Source organism: Somniosus microcephalus, chromosome 5, assembly GCF_052327205.1.
Source record: "Somniosus microcephalus isolate GS21.2 chromosome 5, FLI_Smic_1.0, whole genome shotgun sequence".
Lineage (NCBI taxonomy): Eukaryota > Metazoa > Chordata > Chondrichthyes > Squaliformes > Somniosidae > Somniosus > Somniosus microcephalus.
The window spans coordinates 280,917,482-280,934,719 of NC_140991.1; the positions used below are offsets into that span (position 1 = coordinate 280,917,482).

The following is a 17,238-nucleotide window of genomic DNA, read 5'->3' on the forward strand; positions in this document are numbered from 1 at the left end:
TCTCTTCCCACCTACATCCGCGACTCTTCGGACGCCTTCCGCCACTTTAACAGTTTTCTGGCCCCAACCGCCTCCTTTTCACCATGGACATACAATCCCTCTACACCTCCATCCCCCACCAGGATGGCCTGAGGGCGCTCCGCTTCTTCCTTGAACAGAGGCCCGACCAGTCCCCATCTACCACCACCCTTCTCCGCCTGGCTGAACTTGTTCTCACATTGAACAACTTCTCCTTTGACTCCACTCATTTCCTCCAATTCAAAGGTGTTGCTATGGGTACCTGCATGGGTCCTAGCTATGCCTGCCTTTTCATGGGATATGTGGAACACTCTTTGTTCCAGTCCTACTCGGGTCCCCTCCCTCACCTCTATTTTCGGTACATTGATGACTGTATCGGTGCTGTTTCCTGCTCTCGCCCTGAACTAGACAATTTCATTCACTTTGCCTCCAATTTCCACCCTTCCCTCACCTTCACATGGTCCATCTCTGACTCTTCCCTTCCCTTCCTCGACTTCTCCGTCTCCATCTCTAGGTTATTGACCAACATTCACTACAAGCCCACTGACTCCCACAGCTACCTGGACTACACTTCCTCCCACCCCGCCTCCTGTAAGGACTCTATTCCATTCTCCCAGTTTCTCCATCGCCGCCGCATCTGCTCCGACGATGCCACCTTCCACACCAGTGCTTCCGACATGTCTTCCTTTTTTCTCAACCGAGGATTCCCCTCTACCGTGGTTGACACGGCCCTCAACCGTGTCCGTTCTATCTCCCGCACTTCTGCCCTCACCCCTGCCCCTCCCTCCCGGAACCACGATAGGGTTCCCCTTTCACCCCACCAGCCTCCACATTCAACGGATCATCCTCCGCCATTTCCGCCACCTCAAACATGATCCCACCACCAAACGCATCTTCCCCTCCCCTCCCCTTTCAGCATTCTGTAGGGACCGCACCCTCCGAGACACCCTAGTCCACTCCTCTATCACCCCCAGCACCCCTTCGCCCAGCACCTTCCCGTGCAAGCACAGGAGATGCAACACCTGCCCTTATACCTCCCCCCTTCCCACTGTCCAGGGCCCCAAACACCCCTTCCAGGTGAAACAGCGATTTACTTGTACTTCTTGCAATCTAGTATACTGTATTCGCTGCTCACGATGTGGTCTCCTCTACATTGGGGAGACCAAACGCAGATTGGGTGACCGCTTTGCGGAACACCTCCGTTCAGTCTGTAAGGATGACCCCGAGCTTCCGGTCGCCTGTCATTTTAATTCACCGCCCCATTCCCACTCAGACCTCACTATACTCGGGCTCTTGCATTGTTCCACGGAAGCTCAGCGTAAGCTCGAGGAACAGCACCTCATCTTCCGATTAGGCACTTTACAGCCTTCCGGACTCAATATCGAGTTCAACAATTTCAGATCATAACCTCGGCCCCCATTACATTTTTACTTATATTTTTTATCCACACTTTTGTTTTGGCCCTTCCCCCTCCTTTTTTATTTTCTCTTCCACATGGCAGCTGTCTCCCATTCTGCCAGCGCATTTCACACCTAATCTAGAGCCGTCTTTTGCCTCCACTAGTCCTATCACCATCTCGTCTCATTTTGAATACCTCTTAATGTCTCTTCACTTCTCTTTTGTTCTCTCCCTGCCCCCAAACTGGCCTTTTAATCTGTTTCATTTCCTGTTCTTTTTCAGTCTGACAAAGGGTTTCGACCTGAAACGTTGACTCAATTTCTCTCTCCACGGATGTTGCCTGGCCTGCTGAGTTTTTCCAGCATTTTCTGTTGTTAGTTCCACATACAGTGTGGAAGAGTTAATTTATTGATGAGCAGGTGGCTGATGATAAACATTACTTTCTTTCACAAACCTTGAGCTATCCCCATACTGTATATTTCTGCAAATAGCCATAAAGGTAATTAGAGGACCATTGAGTTACAATGACATAATAAGTCAAATTACATTTTTATTATACAGGATTTTTACCTGTTTTGGGGATCCAACTCTGCAACTTGATCGATTTTTCTGTGAATAGGTTATAGGAAACTGTCATGTGTGGCTTTCTCTGTTGGATGTAAATTTAAGAAAAATGGTAGAAGTCACAAGAACATATAAATCAAGCTTAGCGAGCCCAGATCTTCATATCTCAATTGAAGAGTTTTGTTTTAAATAAAAAGAAATATGGGCTCTCAAAACAAATTATTTGTAAGAAGCAGTTGTTGCTATCGGGAGCAAGGGAACTGATTTATCTTCAGCAAGTAGGTTTGAAGTAACACTAGCAACCACAAGGAACTAGACAGAAGTCCGGAAAAATACCCTCTACGAAGGTTAATGTACCAACTCAGTATGAGACTAAATATTAATAGAGGTCTTTAAAATTATGAAGGGTTTTGATAGGGTAGATGTCGAGAAAATGTTTCTACTTGTGGAGGAATCCAAAACAAGGGGTCATAAATATAAGATAGTAACCAATAGAACCAATAAGGAATTCAGGAGAAACTTCTTTACCCAGAGAGTGGTTAGAATTTGGAACTTGCTACCACCTGGAGTGGTAGAGGCGAATAGCATTTAAGGGGAAGCTAGATAAGTACATGAGGGAGAAAGGAATAGAAGGACATGTTGATAAGGTGAGATGATGTAAGGTGAGATGACGCTCGTGTGGAGCATAAACACAGGCATAGGTCAGTTGAACCGAACGGCCTGTTTCTGTGCTATAATTTCTGTGCAATTCTATGTAAATATTAGCCATAATATTCCAATTAGAATACTTGTTGTTCAAGTTTAGTACTACCAGAATTGACTTTTCAGAATAAGTCTGTGCTGCCCACCCATTTCTCAAGATCCTGACTCTGCTGCCACTAAGCTGTTGTAAGAGAACTAAGACTGAAGAAAATGACGTGTAGTCGGGCAGGAAGTGTAGTCTGATGAGCAGCAGAGGAAACTCTAGTTACGAAAGTGGTCATTATATCCTGGTCTTTACTTATGTGAGATCTCATAATTTATCTCCAGACCATATGTGCCTTTTAATTTTTTTTCCATCCAGTTAGCTAGTCATCGTTAAATACAATAGCAAAATACTGCAGATGCTGGAAATCTGAAGTAACAACAGAAAAAGCTGGAAAAACTCAGCAGGTCAGGCAGCATCCATGGAGAGAGAAACAGAGTTAACGTTTCAGGTCTGGGACCCTTCATCAGAACTGGAAAAAGCTGGAGATGTAACAGATATTCAGCAGGTGCAGAGACGGGGGGGGGGGGTTAAATACTACATGTATGAGTTGGCATGAAAACTCAGATATATCTGGCACTCCACCCCCCCACCCACCTGACCCCACCCTATAAAAGGTTAAACGAGGACCTGTTGCATAGACTAAACAAGGGGCCACAACCTTAAAATTAGAGCTAGGCCATTCAGGGGTGATGTCAGGAAGCACTTCTTCACACAAAGGGGAGTGGAAATCTGGAACTCTCTCCCCCAAAAAGATGGTAGGCTCGGTCAATTGAAAATTTCAAAACCGATATTAAGGGTTACAGAACCAAGGTGGGTAGATGGAGTTAAGATACAGACAAGCCATGATCTAATTAAATGGTGGCACAGGCTCGAGGGGCTGAATGGCCTATTTATGTTCCTATGTTTTCTCAGATTGACATAAACGATCCTATGGCACCATTCGAAGAAGGAGGTTTCCTGGCAAATATGTATCCCTCATCACTAAAAAAAAAATCTTGTCAATTATCTCAATGCTGTTTGTGGGATCTTTCTGCGCACAAAGTAGTTGCCATGTTTTCTGACAGTACAATGACTACACCAAATATACATAACTGGCTGTAAGCGTATTGGGACATCCTGAGGTCATGGAAGGTGCTATATCAATCCAAGTTTTTTTTTTCCTGGAACAGATCCTTAGCCCCCCACTCTCCCATTATTTGGAAACTACAGGCAACCAGTAAATGCAATTATATCAATAAGGGAAAAAAGCTTCACACCACCAAATTAATATGGAGGTAAAAATCTACCAGCCATGGTGAACTGTTCATGTTCTGCGAGGATATATAAGTATCACTCCACAAGATTTTAGAGTGACATCTAGTGATTAGATCTTATTTAATTTTGATGAGGTTCCTCAATGCATGACCATTGTAAGACGTGTGGAAATCGCCCCTCACCCCGTCAAAGTTTCCAAAGTTCAGACCCGTTGAACAGACAACACAAAACCCAATGAATCTGTAAAACTTACTTTACTTAAAAATTAGCAAGAGATTACAAGTAAGAATCCAAGTTATGTAGCGTATAATAATTCCCAATTATACCTCAGCATACACAGAGCTATCCCTTTACTTTAAGTTCAAGCAAAACATCATTGCGAGTGGTCAATCCGGCAGTGACTAGACGTATGATTTTTGGCAACTGACTAGGTCGCCTGGCTGCTTCCCAGAGTGTCTTGAAACAGCACCTCTTATACCCTAAAATTTGGCAACCCTCCCACTGCATACGTGTCCCAAATTATGTTCATATAATGGTCAGCAGTTGTTTCTCAGATCCCCTCATCACTAGTCCGTTAAGCAGCCTTGGGCCTTCAAGGCCGGTTACATTGCAAAGCCTGAAGATGTTTCCACAGTTCAATAGTCTGTTTCTACAAAACTCTCAAAGTCTGTTTTCCTTATCTGATAAAAGGCAGCTGGCAGCCTTTCACATCTTACAACCGTAGCAGAAAGTCTCTGTTCCTGTCCAAGGTCGTCTTCATCTGTGAAGTTTTCATACAAGTTCCCACAGGAACCTCTCAGCTTCTCAAAGCATGCTGGCATATTAAATTTGGTCAACTTTTAAGTTTGGTCAAGCTACAGCAAAATTTACAGCAAATGGCTTATTCTTACACCATCTTTACCTCCCAGGTCACCTGCCTTTTCTGCGACCTGGAGGAGTCTGTATTCCATGTATATATCGAATGCGAGAGGTTGCAACCCCTCTCGGGGTTGCAACCTCTCGCACGGTGGCATAGTGGTTAGCACTGTTGCCTCACAGCGCCAGGGACCCGGGTTCAAATCCGGCCTTGGGTGACTGTCTGTGTGGAGTTTGCACATTCTCCCCGTGTTTGCGTGGGTTTTCTCCGGGTGCTCCGGTTTCCTCCCAGTCCAAAGATGTGCGGGTTAGGTTGATTAGCTATGATAAAAAAAAAAATTGACCCTTAGTGTTAGGGGGGATTAAATACGTGGGGTTACGGGGATAGGGCTTGGGTGGGATGGCTGTCGGTGTAGGGACCGGGTGCTAGGGTTTGGATGATCAGCCATGATCTCGTTGAATGGCGGAGCAGGCTCGAAGGGCCTAATGGCCTACTCCTGTTCCTATCTTCTATGTTTCTATGTATGTTTCTTCCATTATTTGAAGGGGCTACTCCTTGAATTTTTGGCTGCACTTCAGTCCCACACTCCTGATCTTTGGTCACCCAGTGCGGGGTAGTGGGCAAGTCGGGGGACCTCCTCGTAGGACTGCTCCTGGGCCTGGCCAAAGTGGCCATTAACTGGTCCAGGCAGCGGGCAGTCGAGGGGGTCGTTCGGCCCGACTGCCTGCCTCTCTTCCGCGGCCACGTTTGCGCCCGGGTGGCCCTGGAGATGGAGCACGCGGTGTCCGCCGGCACACTCGAGGCCTTCCGCGACCGGTAGCACTGCAGGGACTGGAGTACATCATCACCCCCAACAACCAAATTTTAATTTAATAATTTAACGCTTTAAGTTTAGTTACAGTCTATTTGTTTAAGAGTTGCTCAAAAGAGTACACCATCTTTACAGTACTTTAATCTGAATATCTCACTGCTAATTAAAGTTGAAAATACACAGATACAAATGAATTTCATGAAAACACAGATTGAGATGATCAAATAATTTATAGGACGCATCTTTCTGGTCTGAAAAGCCTCCTTTACCCCCCTACCCTTTGCTTTTTACCGTCCATCTCTATATCCATTTCATTTTTGGCATAGCTGAATCAGTCAATACTTGTTGAAGTATCTACTCCCACTACAAATTGTAACAGGTAACCTTTATCTGATAGACAATTATCAAGCTCAAGTAAGACTCCGTGTTTCCTGCGCAATTGCGGTCCTGCCAGCAGCGCGCACGCGCCTCACTTTGCAATCCGATTCGTGCGCACGCGCCTCACTTTGCAATCCGATTCGTGCGCACGCGCCAACTCGGTTTCCGTCCGTCCCATATTATCATCCCCTCGCGCCGGGTCAGCGCGGGTGGTTCCGGCTCGTCTTTTTAAACACAGTCCTCGGGTTGAATTTTGCTGCCGTTACCGCGGCTATCTTCCTCCGGGTTCGACGCAGGAAGGGGCTGGAGGCATCTCGTCCGGAGTTAGATTGGAGAATAAAAAAAGTCTTCCCATAATTCCAGGTCGTTACCGTCGCCTCGACAGATCTAAACGCCGCTGGCGTATACCGCAAACCCGAGGCGTTTGTTTTATTTTTGGTAAAGTTCACTTCTTTACCTAACGTTGCAAATTCACAACACATCGTTTCTTTACCTCTGGAGCTACGCTCGTCAAAAAAATGTGACTTTTAGTTGGTGGAGGAGAAGACACGGATTTAAACAGTTCCGAGAAAGTCTTACTCGGCGTTTGCCAGGAGTGATCCGCAATAGTACGGAGAACCAGCCGGGAGCAAACGTTTGGCTTTTTGATGAACTGTCTTTATTTCACTGGAGCTTTGAGGGCGGATGGGCTTCATCCCTCGGCTGGGATGAGTGTGGCTGGTGTCCTTTACTGACCGTTGAAACCGTTTAGTTCCAGTCTCGCTCGCGCTCGGTTCCAGCGCGCTCGTACCTCTGTCGCTATGGGTAACCAGCTGGCCGGCATCGCTCCCTCTCAGATCCTGTCTGTTGACAGTTACTTCTCCGACATCCACGAATTCGAGTACGACAAGAGCCTGGGCAGCACCCGCTTCTTCAAGGTGGCGCGGGCCAAGCACCGCGAGGGGCTGGTGGTGGTCAAGGTGTTCGCCGTGCAGGACCCGTCGCTGCCGCTCACCGCCTACAAGCAGGAGCTGGAGGAGCTGCGGCACAAGCTGCACGGGGCGCCCAACTGCGTCCCCTTCCAGAGGGCCAGCTTCACCGAGAAAGCCGCCATGCTCTTCCGGCAGTACGCCCGGGACAACCTGTACGACCGCATCAGCACCCGGCCCTTCCTCAACAACATCGAGAAGAAGTGGATCGCCTTCCAGCTCCTCAACGCGGTGGAGCAGGCTCACCGGGTCGCCGTCCGCCACGGAGACATCAAGACGGAAAACGTCATGGTCACCAGCTGGAACTGGGTGCTGCTCACCGACTTTGCCAGCTTCAAACCCACCTACCTGCCCGAAGACAATCCGGCAGACTTCAATTACTTCTTCGACACCTCCAGGAGGAGGACCTGCTACATCGCCCCCGAGCGCTTTGTGGACGGGACAATGTTCAGCACGGAGCTGGAAGCGGCTAGAGATCCAACTACCCCGCTGGTGGATCTGACTCACAACAACCAGAGGACAAGGGGAGAACTAAAACCTGCCATGGATATCTTCTCTGCAGGTACACTTACTGAATGGAGCCAGTTTGCTTTGAACTAAATGATTATTTGTTGAAACTCACCGTTATAATGAACCATGTATTGTGAAGGCTGTTTCAGGAGCACAATGTGGGAATACATTATATTGTAACTATAGACTCAGTGATCACTAAGGTGAGAGATGACCCTGCTCCACACTGGCATGCTCTTTGCAATCCGTGTGAAGCAAGCACTACTTGGCCAGGCAAGGCACAGGGTAAAGCTCCCAACAGTCAAATATGTGGTACCATTGCCCGCTCACACAATACTGTAAAGTAATTTTGAGATGAAAAGAAAATAACTGAGAATGTTAAATCTCACATGAAAACAGAAAAGCTTGGACATATCAGGTTTGTCAACATCTAAAATAAGAGACCTTTAAGTGTAGGCCCTTTGTCAGAATTAGAAGATAAGGAAACAAAATGAAGAAGCTAGAATGAGATCAAAGCCAAGAATCAGATATACTAACTATGATCACAAAGAAACAATTAACGAGTTTAATAGCCTGCTAACAGTTTTTAAAGAGGAGAGTGCAGGATCATGCTTGCTGACAGAATGGAAATGATCATTAAATTGGTTACCCACATGCTAGTGAGTACAGAAATAGGAGGTTGGAGCAGATGAATGCGTGGCTGGAGAGATGGTGCAGGAGGGAGGGCTTTAGATTCCTGAGGCATTGGGACCGTTTCTGGGGGAGGTGGGACCTGTACAAGACGGACCTCAACAGGACTGTGGCCAATATCCTTGTGGAGGGGTTTGCTAGTGCTATTGGGGAGGGTTTAAACTAGCTTGGCAGGGGAATGGGAACCTGAGAGTAGATTCAGAAGGGAGAGAAGCAAAGCTGGGGGATCGTTTGGCCCGATTGCCTGCCTCTCTTCTGCGGCTATATTCGCGCCCGGGTGGCGCTGGAGATGGAGCACGCGGTGTCCGCTGGCACACTTAAGGCCTTCCGCGACCGGCGGGGACTGGAGTGCATCATCACCCCGGCCAATGCAATTTTAATTTAATTTGTTAAGTTTCATTTAATGTTTCATTAATTTACAGTTAATTTGTTTTAACCAAAAGAGCAAAGCTGGAAATGGAAGGCAGAAAATTAGTAAACGAGTTTGGAAGGCAGAGGAAACAAAGGCTGGAAAATAGACAACAAGGGAGTTTGGCAGTGCTAAATGGTATATACTTCAATGCAAGAAGTCCAGGGAATAAAGCAGATGAGTTGAGGGCACAGATAGACATGTGGGAGTATGATATAGCTATTATTGAGACATGGCTGAAAGAAGGGCAGGAATGGCAGCTCAACATTCCTGGTTACAGGGTTTTCAGACGCGATAGAGAGGGGGATAAAAAAGATGGGGTGGGAGGTCACAATATTGATTAAAGAAACAATTGCAGCTGTGAGGAGGGATGATATCTTAGAGGGATCATCCAGTGAGGCCATATGGGTTGAACTGAAAAGCTAAAAAGGGGCAATCGCACTGCTGGGAGTGTAATATAGACCCCCAAACAGTCAGAGGGAGGTAGAAGAGCAAATATGTAGGCAAATTTCGTGCAAAAATAGGGCAGTAATAGTAGGGGATTTCAACTTCCCTAATATTAACTGGGATAAAATTAGTGGGAAAGGTTTAGAGTCAGCAGAATTCTTTAAAATGCATTCAGGAGAATTTTTTTTAGCCAGTACGTAGCAAGCCCAACAAGAGAGGGAGCGGTTCTGGACCTCATTTTATGGAATGAAGCAGGGCAGGTGGAAAGGGTATCAGTAGGAGAGCATATTGGTGGTAGTGATCATAATTCAGTTATATTTAGGGTAGTTATGAAACAGAACAAGGATAGACCAGGAATAAAAGTTCTCAATTGGGGAAAAGCTAATTTTACTAAGCTGAGATGTGATTTAGCCAAAGTGGACTGGAGACAGAAACTTGAAGGTAAATCAGTGTCGGAGCAGTGGGAGGTGTTCAAGGACGAGATAGTGAGGGTTCAGAGCAAGTTTTGTTCCCTTAAAGAAAAAGGGTGGCACTAACAAATCTAGAGCTCCCTGGATGTCAAGGAGCATAGAGGGTAGGATAAAGAAAAAAAGGGAAGTTTATGACGGATACCAAGGGCTCAATACTGCAAAAACCCAAGAGGAGTATAGAAAGTGCAGGGGTGAAATTAAAAAGGAAATTAAGAAAGCAAAGAGAGGGCATGAAAAAATATTGGCAAGTAAAATCAAGGAAAACCTAAAGATGTTTTATAAATACATTAAGAGCAAGAGGATAACTAAAGTAAGAGTAGGGCCTATTAGGGACCATAAAGGTAACCTGTGTGTGGCGACGGAAGACATGGGTGTGGTTCTTAATGAACACTTTGCGACTGTTTTCACAAGAGAGGGACGATGGAGAACTTGAGGGAGAAGGAGTGTGAAATATTAGATGACATAAACATAGCGAAAGAGAAAGTATTAAGGGGTATAACATCTTTTGAAAGTGGATTAAACCCCTAGGCCTGGATGAAATGTATCCTAGACTGTTAAGAGAAGTAAGAGAGGAGATAGCAGAGGCTCTGACCATCATTTTCCAATCCTCTCTGGTTACCGGTGGGGTGCCGGAGGACTGCTAACGTGATACCGTTGTTTAAATAGGGAGAAAGGGATAGACCGAGTAATTACAGGCCAGTCAGCCTAACCTCGGTGGTAGGAAAATTATTGGAAAAAATTCTGAGGGACAGGATAAATCTTCATTTAGAAAGACACGGATTAGTCGGTGACAGTAGGCATGGATTTGTTAAGGGAAGGTCCTGTCTGACTAACTTGATTGAATTTTTTGAGGAGGTAACAAGGAGGGTCGATGAGGGTAGCGCATTTGATGTGGTCTATATGGATTTTAGCAAGGCTTTTGATAAGGACCCGCATGGTAGACTGGTCATGAAAGTAAAATCCCATGAGATCCAAGGCAAAGTGGTAAGTTGGATCCAAAATTGGCTCAGAGGCAGGAAACAAAGGGTAATAGTCGAAGGGTGTTTTTGTGACTGGAAGGCTGTTTCCAGTGGGGTTCCACAGGGCTCAGTACTGGGTCCTTTTGCTTTTAGTGGAAAAATCAATGATTTGGACTTGAATGTAGGAACTATGATTTAAGAAGTTTGCAGATGATCAAAAATTGGCCGTGTGGCTGATAATGAAGAAGGAAGATATCAATGGACTGGTCAGGTGGGCAGAACAGTGGCAAATGGAATTCAGTCCGGAGAAGTGTGAGTAATGCATTTGGGGAGGGCTAACAAGGCAAGGGAATACACAATAAATGGTAAGACACTGAGAAGTGCAGAGGATCAGAGGGACCTTGGAGTGCATGCCCATAGATCCCTGAAGGTAGCAGGACAGGTAGATAAGGTGGTTAAGAAGGCATACGGGATACTTGCCTTTATTAGCCGAGGCATAGAATATAAGAGCAGGGAGGTTATGCTTGAACTGTATAAAACACTAGTTAGGTCACAGCTAGAATACTGCATGCAGTCCTGGTCACCACATTACAGGAAGGATGTGATTTACGAGGATGTTGCCTGGGCTGGGGAATTTTAGCTATGAGGGAAGATTGGATAGGCTGGGGTTGTTTTCTTTGGAACAGAGGAGGCTGAGGGGAGACCTAATTTAAGGTGTATAAAATTATGAGGGGCCTAGATAGAGTGGATAGGAAGGACCTATTTTCTTAGCAGAAGAGTCAATAACCAGGGGGCATAGATTTAAAGTAATTGGTAGGAGGTTTAGAGGGGATTTGAGGGGAAATTTCTTCACCCAGAGGGTGGCAGGGGTCTGGAACTCACTGCCTGAAAGGGTGGTAGAGGCAAAGACCCTCATCACATTTAAAAAGTACTTGGATATGCACTTGATGTGCCGTAACCTACAAGGCTACAGACCAAGTGCTAGAAAGTGGGATTAGGGTGGCTAGCTCTTTGTCGGCCTGCACGGACAAGATGAGCCGAATGACGACCTCCTGTGCTGTAAATTTCAATGATTCTATACCTGAACTGTGTAGAGGAGATCATGCCATGACTAAGTAGGAAGAAGTACATGCAACTTGCTATCTCATAAAGCAGAGTGTTTGTGAGCTTTGAAAATAGTGAGAAGAAGCAAATGAACAATCTTTGCCTTGAAAAAAGTACCAGGGGAAGAGAAGCCAGAAATAGAAGAGAGAGAACTTAAACTCATTTAACCAAATCTTATGATGATCAGAGAGTAGAACTTTATATTTTCAGCTTGGACTGGATTTGACCCCAGGTTCTGGAAGTGAAAGGATAGTGTGCTGATGTCAAGGGACTAGATAGAGTATTTCAGTAGACTGCATTGTAGACTGAAACAGATGACATTTATGTTATGTAACTGGTAAAATAGATAAGGGAGAACCAGTGGATGTGGTGTATTTGGACTTTCAGAAGGCTTTCGATAAGGTCCCACATAAGAGATTAGCGTGCAAAATTAAGGCACATGGGATTGGGGGCAAGGTATTGACTTGGATAGAGAACTGGTTGGCGGACAGAAAGCAAAGAGTTGGAATAAACGGGTCGTTTTCCGAGTGGCAGGCAGTGACTAGTGGGGTCCCGCAAGGATCGGTCCTAGGACCCCAGCTGTTCACAATATATATTAATGGTCTGGATGAGGGAATTGGATGTAATATCTCCAAATTTGCAGACAACACAAAGCTGGGTGGGAGGGTATGCTGTGAGGAGGATGTCGTGAAACTCCAGTACGATTTGGACAGGTTGGGGGATTGGGCAGAAACATGGCAAATGCACTATAATGTGGATAAATGTGAGGTTATCCACTTTGGTGGCAAAAACAGGAAGGCAGAGTATTATTTGAATGGCAATAGATTGGGAGAAGGGGAAGTGCAAAGAGACCTGGGTGTTCTTGTGCACCAGTCGCTGAAGGTAAGCATGCAGGTGCAGCAGGCGGTTAAGAAGGCAAATGGTATGTTGGCCTTTTTAGCAAGAGGGTTCGAGTACAGGAACAAGGATGTCTTGCTACAGTTGCACAGGGCCTTGGTGAGACCGCACCTTGAATATTGTGTGCAGTTTTGGTCGCCTTACCTGAGGAAGGACGTTCTTGCCATGGAAGGAGTGCAGCGAAGATTCACCAGGCTGATACCTGGGATGGCAGGAATGACGTATGAGGAGAGATTGTGTCGATTGGGCTTATACTCACTGGAGTTTAGAAGATTGAGGGGGGATCTCATTGAAACCTATAAAATTCTGTCAGGCCTGGACAGACTAGATGCAGGAAGGATGTTTCTGATGGCTGGGGAGTCCAGAACCAGGGGTCATCGTCTAAGGATAAGGGGTAAGCCATTTAGGACTGAAATGAGGAGGAATTTCTTCACCCAGAGAGTGGTGAATCTGTGGAATTCTCTGCCACAGAGGGCGGTGGAGGCCAGTTCATTAAATATATTCAAGAAAGAGTTGGATATATTTCTTAAGGCTAAAGGGATCAAGGGATATGGGGAGAAGGCAGGGACAGGGTACTGAATTTGGATGATCAGCCATGATCTCATTGAATGGTGGAGCAGGCTCGAAGGGCCAAATGGCCTACTCCTGCTCCTATCTTCTATGTTTCTATCCACTAGCTACTAGTTGGGTCTATTATCAGTTAATACAGTTTTGGTAAACTTGCCATTAAAGTTGTAGGAAACATATTATTTGTACACCTATAAATAAACAGAAGTAAGTGATCCTCTCATCTGAGGTACCAAGAGAATGCAGTCAATGATAGCCAGAGTATAGTTGCTGGTGATGAATAAGATAATGTCATCAACATTACCCCTTTTTTTTTTTTAGAAGTTGTAGGAATAATAGATTGGGATTTAGGTTTGTTTCTAGGGTTTTATTTGTGATTTGGCCCTTAAGTTACCGAATATAAATCAACTCAATTAAACAGATGAAGCCACAGCAGATCCCCAAGAAGAAGTAACTGCATTGACTCATTTAACCCATAGCTCATCCCAAAGATAACGAGGACTGAATAGGATATAATTTGATGTATTACTAACAGCTACATTATTTCATTGCATTTGCAAAGCCAGGAATGATATGATCACAAACAAAACAGTATGGTTTTAGAATTGCAGTAATGTAACATTATTGGGTTTAATGTAACCTATAATAGTTTTGAAGATCCCAGTAATTGTTTGCCAAAGTTAGCTTTTTACCGTTTATGTAGTATAATAATAATTAACAGGAAATATTTGTGTACTTCCCATTCAAGCCTATATCTAAAAACATACAACCTCTTTGATTATTTAACTGTTATATCTAATGTCTTCTGCTGTGGTGCACTAGCCTCATGCCTGGCAGTCTTATTTCTGGTTCTTCAGCAGTCTTCCTCTCCTCATGTCTAACTTACCTTGCACCTATTTAAATTGTTATACTATATTTCTAAATTGCATTACAGGGTTAAATGTTGTATTACATTGTGCCACATACTCCTGTGAACTGTCACAGCAACTGTTAGTGTTCATAGACTAGTCTAATATTGCACATTCTAAAAACCCTGCTACCTACAGAGTTCTGTATTCTATTTACAAACTTCTTTCTTCCATTCAAACTTCTCCTGTAAGTACCCTAACAGTAAAGCATTATTACTGCTGATGGGACCCAGCATTTGCTCCTTATCAAAGTTAAAGTTTCCACTAAAACTATATGAGCACATCTGATAAAATAACTTTATCACTGCAAGATCATTCACTTCTACACCAGATTGAAGATTGATACAGCTGATTCCAATCCAATAAAAGTTGGCAAATGCGTGGTTGTTTCTCTGTTTATTGTTTCATTATAAAATGAAAAGGTATGTTAAAATTGTCAGCAGCTGCCTTTTTAAAAACATCTCTTGGTTTCCTGCATTAACCCTTGTAGTATCAGGCATACTGCAACATTAAACAGTTCATATTGCAGTCTCCATGACTGTGTACTCTGAGTACGCCGTCTTATTCCATTTGAAAGACCCCATAACTTCCGGGTTTCCGCAAGCGCTTGCACATGCGCGAAATCCAGAACTTGCAATCTGTCAAGGCATGCCTTAACAGATCATTCAAAACCTCATGGAAACTCAGTATTGCTGGCGCAGAGTTGGGTGTAGGACCTGTATTCATCAGCGTAAGGGTATATATAAGCCTTAAATTAAACATTTAAAAATCAAAAATTATGCACATACACTTTAAATGAGTTTATGCAAATATTGGACCGGATTAAGATACTTGAAATTTAAAATTTATTGAGGTTGGTGCAATGAAGGGACTTATGAATAAAATTGCAATTCAGTCCATTTATATTTATTAGAATTATGTACATTTTGTATAATTATTTGGGGATTCCATTGCATATCATTAGGGGATTCCCTTTGTAAATGATTGCAATGGAATCGTCCTTCATGATTGGAGGACCGGGCCCACGTGGTCCGAGGGATGCTTCCGAACTTCCCTGGGATCCGCGGGCCTTTACGCTGCCATCCCCCTGGAGGCCCAAGACCACAACTCTACACAGCCTGGAGGTAGGTTCGTAAAGGTTTCGCTGATTGGAGGCCTACTGCAGAGGTACGCCTCCGACTGCAATTTCTAGCCCATTTTCAGTAAGTGGCATGGGGGCAACTGATCAGTTTCAAAGTGCTTTAATTTATTACAACTTATCTAACTGCTAAGGAGGTCTAATTGGGAGAGAAATTGCTAATATTAAATGTTCCACTAGACCACATAGTTTAAAGAAAGACTTGCATTTATATTGCGCCTTGCATGACCTCCGGACGTCCCAAAGCGCTTTACAGCCAATGAAGTATTTTTGAAGTGTAGGATGTAGGAAGATTAATTGCAGTACATTTTTTTTTCAGCTGATAGAATAAGTTTGACTGCATGGAATGAGTTTCTTTTTAGCTCACTTGCATAAAGAATCAAAGGTATTTCAGAGAAGGAAGTGGGCACGAGGTAAAATTTTTGATGATGTGGATGTTTAGTAGTTGGAAAATAATTTTCTACAGTTGGTGCACAGTATATAATCCTTGACAATATATGCACACAATTAACTACAATTTTTTTTAAATTATAGGGTGTGTTATTGCAGAGCTATTCACAGAGGGAGTGCCTATGTTTGATCTATCCCAACTGCTGGCTTACAGAAATGGGCATTTTTCCCATGAGCAGGTGCTGAATAAAATTGAGGACTTGAACATAAGAGGTCTGGTAAGCATAACGAAATGGCTCTGCATGCTTATTTTTGCAGATATTTTATGATCTGGAATAAATGTGGTAGAATACGCAGCTTTAAAAATCATTGTTTAATGTACTTTTCAAGTGGAGGGGGGTAATATCACTCAGAAATATATGCATAGAGCTTGCAACCTAATTGCTAGACCTCATCTCAAAATACCGTACTGCACTTGGCCATTATGCATATTCTGTGTTATAGTTTATATATAACAGGGAACCAGTTAACTGAAGGTGATGGAATATTTGGCCATAACATTTTGTTCATTTATTCTAATTTGTACAACAAAGTTTGTGTATGTTAGTGTACTGAGATATGTTCCATCAGTGACATAGTATTGGAAAAAAGTGTACTATTTTGTGAGGATCACACTCTATAATATAAGAAAATACACAATGGAAATACGGCACAGGTTCCGTTGCACTCCATTGTAACTGCTCTTTGTGTGAGTTTTTTATTACTTATTTTCAGGATGTAGGTGATGCTGGCAAGGCTGCATTTATTGCCCATCTGTAGTTGCCCTAACAACTGAGTGGTTTGCTTTTCCACCTCACATGGCATTAAAAGTCAGACTGGGTAAGGGTGACAGGTTTCCTTCCCTGCATGAACCAGTTGGCTTTATACACTCTGGCAGTTTTCATGGTCATTTTTCTGATGCTAACCCACAAATGACCAGATTTATGGAATTTACTTTTACAACTTACCATGATGGGATTTGAGCTCTCAAGCTATAGGTTGCTAGTACAGTACAATAATCACTTCACTACCATAACTGCTATGTTAGGCTGCTATTGATAATGTAACCATATAAATCCCCAATTATTTTAAACTTCTAAAAGATTTTGCAATCATATTTTGTGTGTAAAATTTCCACTTTTTCCACTTTTCACCACTTCTGTCTCGAAGATGATGACTGTTGTTGGTTTACAGTTCTAGAGGCCACTGGCAGCCCTCCTTGCTCATTATTCATTCTTCGCATGCGAACATAGCTAGTGCATGTCAACAGACTATTTGACTATAAGTGAGTCCCATCCGTTTTTCATACTTTGTGTAGACACAAACACACACGCTCTTGTATTCATGCTATTTCCAACAAAGCCACTGGATAGTGATCATAGAGCAGGAGCCATGGCCTATTTATTTATTTATTTTCTCTCCCATTTCTTGCCACAAGGGGCTGATGCTGATTGCAGTGCCTGAAATACTGGTCTGGCTGAAATCAAGTTACTCAGTATTGACTGTGACATTAACTTTGACTCTTCAGGTGTGAGTGGCTTAGTGCTACAATTGGCAGTGCCTTTACCCAAAAAGCCACCGGGAGACTTCATATGTATAGTTTAAGTACCTCTTGGATTACTGATACCATTACATTAAAGCCCCATCTTTGCTTGAAAGGCCAAGTAGTCACATAATAAGTAAATGTTCAAAATGTAATAACTAATTCAATATCT

The 17,238-nt window shown here is 43.9% G+C and overlaps 1 protein-coding gene across 4 annotated transcripts in view; it reads left to right on the forward strand.

The window, feature by feature from the left end:
- Positions 1-6,204: 6,204 nt before the first annotated feature.
- The window catches only part of pik3r4 (phosphoinositide-3-kinase, regulatory subunit 4), a 122,035-nt gene continuing 111,001 nt past the window's right edge, over positions 6,205-17,238 (forward strand). For 3 of the 4 annotated variants that reach the window (XM_085989020.1, XM_085989022.1, XM_085989024.1), the window contains exons 1-2: positions 6,206-7,557; positions 15,629-15,762. In XM_085989020.1, the coding sequence (XP_085845146.1) occupies positions 6,828-7,557; positions 15,629-15,762 (864 nt within the window). In that variant the 5' untranslated portion in view covers positions 6,206-6,827. Of the gene's footprint in view, positions 7,558-15,628; positions 15,763-17,238 lie in introns of all 4 variants that reach the window. The other variant, XM_085989023.1, reaches the window with a different exon arrangement.